General features: G+C 38.2%; 1 protein-coding gene across 2 annotated transcripts; it reads right to left on the bottom strand.

Moving 5' to 3' along the window:
• Positions 1-472: 472 nt before the first annotated feature.
• On the bottom strand, positions 473-5032 carry LOC120798457. Of its 2 annotated transcripts, none has more exons than XM_040142700.1 (6): positions 4922-5032; positions 4300-4550; positions 2002-3933; positions 1815-1916; positions 1159-1221; positions 473-577 (listed from the first exon to the last, which is right to left on the bottom strand). In XM_040142700.1, the coding sequence occupies exons 2-6, from the start codon at positions 4541-4543 to the stop codon at positions 549-551; spliced, it is 2370 nt and encodes a 789-aa protein (XP_039998634.1). In that variant the 5' UTR covers positions 4544-4550; positions 4922-5032; the 3' UTR covers positions 473-548. The 2 variants fall into 2 exon arrangements, with proteins under 2 accessions (XP_039998634.1, XP_039998633.1); XM_040142699.1 differs by lacking the exon at positions 473-577 and adding an exon at positions 639-931.
• Positions 5033-9276: the final 4244 nt, after the last annotated feature.

Genomic DNA, 9276 nt, shown 5'->3' with positions numbered 1-9276 from the left:
GGAGATGGCAATATACTTTGATAGAAGATACATTCTACAACACCAAATAAAGTTCACATCCAACTTTAAATATCGTACTAAATTACTAATGGAATATATTCAATCCAGCACTGCTTCTAATAATCAGTGGCAAATTTCATAAGATACTGCTCAGCTCTGCAGATGAAATGCAAATGCTGCTTAAAAAAAATAAATAAAAAATAAAAATCAGTCTGAGTTTTGTCCCAGCTTGTCCTTGTTTTATATTCAATTTTGAAGTTACAGGTAGTATCCAGTAGATACAAGCAGGAATTGTAATTGGCAGGTTCAGTAAAAACAGGCACAAAGGGAACCTAGAAGCCCAAACATTTTATTCTGATTTAAGCGAAAGGATTAATAACTCATCCACAATTTGCTGTTAAGAGTTTAAGCCATTTATTAAAAAAAAAAAAAAAAAAAAAAAAAAAAAATATTGACACATTGAATATCATTATTACATTTGCCATTTTAAATTTATTTTAATATTGAATTGATTCTTAAAAACCAAATGTCTTGTAGACTGCTCGTGCTTAGTACCGCGGATTCCTTCCATTTCCACCTGGAAGAAGCAACAAAAGGCAGAGAAAACCTGCTTGCTTCTGTTACGTCACTAATACATTATGCAGGTTAGTTAGTGAGTAGAAAGAAGATGCCTTTGTACAATGTAATAAAATCTGTTCGTATGTTCATAAATAAAAGTATGCAAGACTGATGTCATCTGGTTTAATTTATAAAAAGACACGTGCAGACACCAATGCAATACAATTCAGGTGACTGACAAAAGTCAAGTTGCACCAGACTGCTCAGTCATAATTTGTGCTCTCTGAGCATCAGTCCGGATGGCTTTGGTGGATTCAAATGGGCAGCTACTTGTAGAAATAAAGAAATGTGTTCTGTAGTGAAATTGGAATGCCTAATAGGCAGAAAGAATATAGGTTAATCTTTATCTATTAGCAATTTAGTGTTCATTTGATCTTTGTTAATGTTTGGTCTGCACCAAAATATAAAAACTTTTCACCAACACCAAGATTTCACTCTAGTCTTTGGCTGGCATGAAAGCCTCAATTTTTAAGAAGGCAATCTGCACTGCATGATCACCAACCATTCTGACACCAGCAAGGTTCAAGCTGCCATTCTCACCTTTAGATTTCCCAAGTTTGCCGGGGTAGCCGTTGTAGGCTTCTTGCTGGCTGCTGTGCTTTTCTGTAGACATACAGATGGTAAAATGCCCAGAGATTTCTGCATATGTTTGTGCTCATCTTACTGGTTTGAAGTGGGTGGGGTTCAAACCCCACAGTCCTGTAGCTGACTAGCCAATTTAAAAAACACTGTAGTTGACAGATTTTCTGACTTTTGTTTGCATTTTCATGTCTCCAGAGGGATTATTTAAAAAAACATTTAAAAAAAGTATTGTCCTTGTTTTCAATCTCTCTTTTCTGATATGATTTACTTTACACCACTTTGTAGGATTGAAAGGATTACTGAACTTTCATAAAATGGACAGAAGGTACACCTTTTATATCCATCATTTGATGTGTGCGTGGACACAAAATTATCAGCCCTGTACCCAAATGCATACTTCAGTGTAGACCAAGTCTTTGTTTTGTATACAAGACTACATTTAAAATTTTAAACTACAACAAAATACTTTAAGTGTTTTAATAATCCATCGAGACATGAAAATGAAAGAAATGGGATTTTCAAAGTGTGGTTCTTGCAGGTATTTGATCAAAAATTAAGTAAAATTGAAATGGTTTGCTGTATCGTCTACATCCATTCTAGGTTACATGTATTACCTGAACCTCTGTTCCTCCACTGACCATGCCTCTTCTGGTTTTTCTGCATGTGTCCATTCATGTAGAATCCTTCAGTGTTGCCATCATTTGCTTTCTTCATATCTATGAAACAAGCAACAGTTAAAGCATTACACTACACAATAGCCTACAGCTAAAACATTCATTGTTGAATTAAGGTGGAGATCACCTGTATATTTAAAAGAAGGTCTTCTGTTTGGTACCATGCCACCCTTCAACTTTTCACATGAACACTTCGGCTCCTGAAACTCAGTACACTGGATGCCACAATCCACTAAATGTGCCTTTGATGGAGACACTTCAGTCATTGGGACACACAGCTGCTCATTTCTCAGCTGACTGACTTCTTCGTTCCCACAAGCTCCATTCCCTGCTTCAATGTCAGCTCTGTTTTGGACAATCAGATGGCCTGTAGATGATATTTTCTCTCCTGCTGCAGAGCTCAAGGGGAGAGTTGCTTCCTTCTCAGGAGAGCAGGGGTTTTTCTCCTGCTGCACATTCACAATAAGAGATTCCAGGTTTGGGCTTTGATTAGCCCCTGGCTCAGAAGACCTATATTCATCTACAGCGTTTGCAGTGGGGAAAAGTGCAATTATTTTACTCTGCAGACAAGTCGGGGAAGTTAAGGGATCCTTTATTGAAAGATCCATTCTCTTGCCTTGCCCTCTCATTTCAGAAACATGAATTTCTGGCTTCTTAAATGTACTTAGATTCTGGGCTGGGGTACTGAAAATGAGCCAGCTGTCTGACATTGGAACAGAGTCAGAAGATGAAAACATGCAAGTCTGCCTCCTCTTACTAGGTTTGACAATTAGGTTGTCATTTTGGGTTGAGTCTCTACAACTTTCAGCTTCCTCTGTCATCTCAACAATTACTTCAGGGTCAAACATGCCATTCTGCAGCAGCCACTCCTTTGTGGGGATAAAAGGGGCTAGAGACTCCACAGACCAAACCGACTCATTCATTTTTCTATTCGTCTGACAGCTGTTTAAAGGCATTTGATAGGGAATGATTTCAGTAGTGTCATCATGTATATTTGTCTCTTTGCCGTTTGTTTGCTCATCAAAAGGGAGCTTATGGGATTTGTTTAGTGAATGCAACAGTTTGTCGCTGTAGGTTAGGCAATGCCTTACAGAACCAACCAATTCCACAGGCTCATTGTCTCCCCTGGAATCTGAGAGAGGATCATAAAGAGCAAAAGGTAGTTTAAGGATCTTGAAAAGGGTTTCACTGTCCTTAGAACTTAAGATACCTTCAGCATCAGTACTGTCAGCTACCACTGACTCATTCTGGGTCTCAGCTGGACTCTGGTAAACACACTTTTCATGCTCTAATTCAGTTTTGGAAGACAGCAGCTGGTGGTCATTCGGAGGCAGCACCTTGTCTACCATTTTCAGTATTGTTGCCTGCGGTGTGCCAACTCCCCAACTCATCAGAATGTCGGGAATAGAGACACGTCTCTCTTTGACAACCTCGTCCTCTTGTTGAGAAGAGCTACATACAGGGACCATACTATCTTGAGAACTCACTGACCACATATTGCAGTGACTGCTTCTGCAAGGGTGAACATTCACCTGACTAACACTGGCTTTACAGCTCTGTGTTTTTGGAGTTGCTTTGATACATGATTGGATAGTCTCTATTCCTGTAGGATGTGGGATGTTAAAGCCATGTTTGACTGTGCTGCTTGTACTTGTCCTGTTAACCTGGAAGTCCTCTGCATTACCACTAGGTAAGGTAGAGTTTTCAACTTTGGCAGAACCTCGTTTTTGGGAACTGGAGCTTGAAGATGGCGAGCTTGAGGCAGTTCCATGCCCAGAATCTGAGCTGGCGAGTTGGCTTCCCACACCATAACCACCTACGCCTCTGTGTGTCGGTTCTGTCTGGACCTCAGAGTTCACAGTTTCTCTAACAGGTACAATATGAGGCGGTCGAAATCCACGGGTCTGGTTTGGGTTCTGGTGGAGTGCGCTGTGAGCATGGACCTGGGGGTGGAGCAAGCGTCTATAGTCAACTGCTTGGATGTGAGGGTGGGGCAGAACATAGGCTGGAGTCTCCATGTAGGGGGTGGCTGGGAATGGGGGCATGACCATACCATAGCCTGAGAGGTAGAAAAAAACATATTGGCCAAATGAACAGATAATGGTTCAAGTTTAAAAATGCTGGCAATGTAATGAATAACTACCTTACAATATCAACACCACACTTTATTGGTAGATTTCATCAACCAAGTTTACAAAGAAAAGTTGAAGATGTTTTTTTGCTATTGTAATGGACAATAGCATTATATAGGTGTTCCATATTATTGTGCCCACCCTTTGTATCATACTCTTAAAAACAAAGTGTACCTAGTAGGAAAATGTCTTCTACCTTAGGTATGGTAATGTAACAATAAGATTACTGGAAAGTCTTACAACCTGAATTATGAAATACCCCCCTCAAAAATTTAAAAATCAACAAAACTTACCCATGCCTGGGAAGCCAGCAAAAGGGTTATAGGAGAAGGGCATGGGCCACTGGTAGTGGAGAAAAGGGGGTGGGGGTGGAGCATGGATATAGAAGACAGGACGGGTAGAATAATGGTGTAGGGGATGGGATGAAGGTCCTGGCTCTTGACTGTTGCTGTGCAGCCCTGGATCCTGTGGCCCAGAGTTTGGTACACTGTTAGCACCACACTGTACGTTTCCTCCATTTGGTCCTGGAAGAGTCATATTCAACCTACACGGGATGGTGGAGGAAGGTGATCTATTAGAAAGTTGCACACACGCACGCACGCACGCACGCACGCACGCACGCACACACGCACACACAATCTGTATTTTAAGTTAGTATATTATTCGGTCTCCCAATGTTATTACTCGATGCCCTAATCTAATGTGAGGAATAACAAAAAACATTCAAGATTCAACAAATCCTGAACTGACTCACTAAAGAGGGAACTTATTTTAATTAAGAAAAATTCAATTCAAAATATTTACAATACTAATATTTAAAGCTCATAGCACTACAGCCACCACCCAAAAATCAGGGTTCAAAGTCTTTCACATGTATTTTCCATGTTGTTTGTAGAGAAAGTAGAGTCACTTTACCTTGTTGAGAACTTGGAGGTGAAAAACACAGAGCAACAAGTAAAGCGTTTAAAAGTGAACAACTGCCACACCTGAGTTTAAGTAGCTGCTCATCAGACAAGTGTGTGCAGCATCAGCTGATTTGGAATTTCGAAGCCAATCAGCAACACTGAGGCCTCCTGCAGGGCTGAATGTCAGTGTGCCATCAGAACAATAGATGGAGCCAAAGTCCAGTAACAAGGGGCTGTTCTGAACACTACTATAGAGTCCAGTCTTCTACCAGTTATTTGTCTAGATTATTTCTGCACAGTTTTTCAGTGTCATAGCCTCTCCATCTGAATAGATGGAAACCCACTTGTCCCCAAACTCTCCAGCCTATCCCTGTTTCACCATGCTAAGGGATTTCTAATAGACTAGCAAATTTAACGGTGGGGAAGAGTATATATATACATATATATTTTTATTTTTATTTTTTTGCTGTTTAACTACAAACTGTTAATAAACACACATTTTGTAACCTTAGGTCGATTAATTAAATCAATATGTGCTATCATCAACATTTTATGCATTAAAAACTAAACTTAAAAATAATTCAATTTAAATGATGAATTCTAGTTGAATTTTTAAATATTAAAAAGGCTTTTTATTATCACTTTTTGTCATTCCATTTATCAATCTATCTGCCCATCCCTTCCAACTCACAATAAATTTGTTTCCTGATTTAACATTTACAGTTTTCCCTGTTATGATCATTTTTTTTATCAACCCACAGTACAGCTGCAGGAGCTCTGAATGGCTCAGCATTCAGTGTTTTTAATGCATAATTTAGGTGCACATTTGATTAATCAGTTTCCAACAGTTTATTTAATGATTCAACTTTAATATATAATTAAACACCAAGAAAGTCTATAATTACTCAATTAACAGACACAATTCTGTTATTCTCTTGTTTCAACTTTCAAAAACCTTAATTTGAGTCTAAGAATTTTGGTGACAATGAATCTTTCTTATTTAACATGGATTATATGGATCTAGAGTATAAGCCTTGGGTTGTCATTCTTTATCATCCTTAAAATTGTATTACAAATGCCCCAGAAAATTTACCTTATTAGTTTTGTTGTCCACACAAGATAAATTAAATTCAGAAACACCTAGAGGTATTTTCTCTTTGACTTTCCCTTCCATATCTTATGGGCAAATCTTTTTTTTTTCAGTGGAGATTTACAGTACAGTCTTGGAGTCTTGTGAGGTCTAGTATGTTTATGTTTGCTGTATTATCTAAATGTCAGTATTGGCACTGTAAACATATTCAGAGGGAAAAGATTGTACCTTGAGTTTGACCTTTGCTAACATTCATGACACAAGACAGAAACCAAACCATATAGTTTTACACCATGTTAGAGTATAACACAGCAGTGTGATGTATTCAGCACATTAAATAAGATGCCTTTTAAAATATACTGGTCAGATTTCCTTGTCACCATCTAGAAAAATTTTAACTTTGCACACAAGAAGGAACATTATTGGCAGACATACAGTATAATAAACAGATCAACTGGTGATATTAGCCAAACACATTCATGCTCAAATGTGATAAATCTATTGATTTTTACAATCCCATGGCCTTTTAGCACCACTGTCATGGCAAACGCATGACCTCATGACCTCACGTCCACCAAGATGGAGGAAAAGTGGTTAGAAAAGGACATAAATGACTAATTATTTGGATCAACCATGAAACAGGGGCTACCTGCTGTACATTGCACATCTTTTCCTACCTATCACATCTGTGCCTATACTGCAATGCCAAGCACAGTGGCTTTTCCTTCAAAATTATTTTCTATATACAATATGGACACATTTGAGTGCATTATCACACTTGTACCATTGCCACTTACCACATGGGAAAGCTGTGTCTTAGTCATCCATTGATAGGCCAGTCTTATGGTATGAAGCATGAGTATTGTTACTATGGTTACCTCCTGTTAAATATCTCTCACACACCGGTTTCAAATGCTGGTTAAATTGTTGACTGAAAGTATGTTTGACATGTCTACATATACTATATGATTTTAGCAGTCATCTAATATAAGCCAACTGGAAAACTCCCCACAGCACTGGGTGGAATACAAGAAGTATAAAGCAATGTTTCATACACAGGCAAATTTCATCAGAATTTCTTCCAATCTGCTATTTTTCTTTTTTCATTTCAGGCATCTGTCTCAGAACTGGTCTAAGCCACCATGGTATGTTGATAAAAAGTTAATATCCTAATACCTTTTTATCCTGTTGAGGATAAAAGTTAATGACCTATACTGATAAGACAGCTTAGAAAGGCTTACATTATGGACCAACCCATCCTGCCTTTTGGGAAAATAATTTATTCATTTATGAATGAGCATTCTTATATTCCACAGGTTAAAAATTGACATCAATGGCTTTTGTAGCAGCAGCTGGAACTATGAATGTAGCCAAGGAGGTACAAAAACACAAAACTGAGTGCACAGTTTGGGTGAAAGGCTGCAGAGCTACAATGGACAAGGAGCATTAACAGTAATATGGTCTGCCTTTGCATCATGATCAACTAAAGATTGTTTACCTCCACTTTGTAAATGCAGACAGTGGGAATGAACCACCAACCCTATGATTACTGGACAATCAGTCTGGCATCTGAGTTACAGCCACCCAGTGCTTCAACTGTGCTGCAGTGAGCACCTCATTTAAGCACCAAAAGAAGAGTGAGAGAGGGACATATCTTAATACCTACTGGATGTTCTTAATTAGTTCTACAAGAGGCGCTAGATAGAAGGAATCCTGAGTGAATTATTTAAGATTATAGAGCAATACACAACAAAATGTATTATTTCTACCCACACCCAGAAGAACATATATAAGCAATTTCTGATCTAATGGTGTTATTCGCAGGACAATATCATTTTGTCTTCCAAAACTGTTACAAATCACTGCTGCAGAAATAAAACTAATTTAGTTCTAATCTTGTACAGGTATGGTTAAAGTGTAGCTAGGTTTAAATACAAAAATAAACTGGTTAAGTCTAGAGAGCGAGCATGGCTTGGCTTGTTCCCTTGTATCTACACGTATGTATTGGTATGTGCTGTAGTGGTACACCATAAGTACGAAAAACGTACGCTGTACACTCGGAAGAATTGTGCTGTACTTCGCAGGCCATCATCTAAAGCAGTGCTCTGCCATTTTTTTTACATTTGAGCCACACTGGCAGGACACAGTCAATAGAAGAATCACTTTTACCATGAAACAACAAATCCCATGGAATGTTAGGTGCGTGGTTTGGAAATGCCAGTAAGTTGCTTTGTTTTAAACCAGAGTAGGTTTGGTTGCATATTAAACACAATGGGTTAGATCCATGGAGGATGAATTAAAAAAAAATATCTCCATTTTTCTTCAAATTTCCTATGCTAATTCCTTATACCAGAGTACAAGGAAGAATCCTTATACTCTGACCAGCAGTCTGCCTGCTAGTCCTCTCCGCAGCATCTCTGTTTTGATTTTCAGAGCTGCTCTGACTCTTCACTTTCCTTACTGACACATTGCCTTTCTCTCCATCTGGTCGGTGGCTTTGTTTGATTAGAAATCGATCCATTTCTTTTATTTGCTCACTACACGTTAGCTAGCAGGAGACCATGTAATAGCAAAATTAATAACTCCACTTATTATATTCCCATTGTGGTAAACAGGTCACAAATTCAATAGATAATGAACACTGATTTCAAATTAATGAATCCTCAGACGCTGAAGTAATGTTTAATTGTTTACTGTTGTGGTCTTCAGAAACATGATTTGCCCTTTATGTTGGAAAACTGGAAATACACATAAGAGTACAATTAACATGTACTTAAAATCATGCTGTTATATTTCCCTTAACATCTGTATCAACCAAGATAATAGGTAGCTCTTAACCCCTTAACATTCCAATTAGCATAAAATGCCGATCCAAGGCAAACCAAGAGTAAATTGAAAGCTGTTCTTGAACCATTTGGAATACATACATAGTTTTGGTTGCTTTTAAAAGGTAACACTGAAGTTTTTTTTCTCAAACACTCAGCATCAATGTAAATGCTACTGGCATTGAGTAATAGAAGTTTAAACAAGCTGCAGCAGAAGGTTTGTTATTTCTCCCAGAAATTTTTTTTTTGCAAGCTAATGCTTGCAGATGACTGTCGCTGGGACTGTCGCTGGAAAACACAATGGGACCACAGCATGAAGCTTTACCTAGTCCAAGTTCAAACTTGATAACAATACCACAGAAAATTCATATATTACACATGGTTACTAAGGACCCTTAGTCACCATGGTCACATACCTAGGATGAAAAGACAATAAAAAAATTTAATTCA

Source organism: Xiphias gladius, chromosome 14 (assembly GCF_016859285.1).
Source record: "Xiphias gladius isolate SHS-SW01 ecotype Sanya breed wild chromosome 14, ASM1685928v1, whole genome shotgun sequence".
NCBI lineage: Eukaryota > Metazoa > Chordata > Actinopteri > Istiophoriformes > Xiphiidae > Xiphias > Xiphias gladius.
This window is presented reverse-complemented; position numbering and strand designations above follow the sequence as displayed.

Excerpts from the sequence above, each read along its gene's own strand:
- LOC120798457 (XM_040142699.1), bottom strand. The coding sequence starts at position 4,543 with ATGACTCTTCCAGGACCAAATGGAGGAAACGTACAGTGTGGTGCTAAC. Across the intron at positions 3,934-4,299 it reads TGCTGGCTTCCCAGGCATGG|GCTATGGTATGGTCATGCCC; the intron begins GTAAGTTTTGTT and ends TCTACCTCTCAG. Across the intron at positions 1,917-2,001 it reads ACCTTCTTTTAAATATACAG|ATATGAAGAAAGCAAATGAT; the intron begins GTGATCTCCACC and ends CTTGTTTCATAG.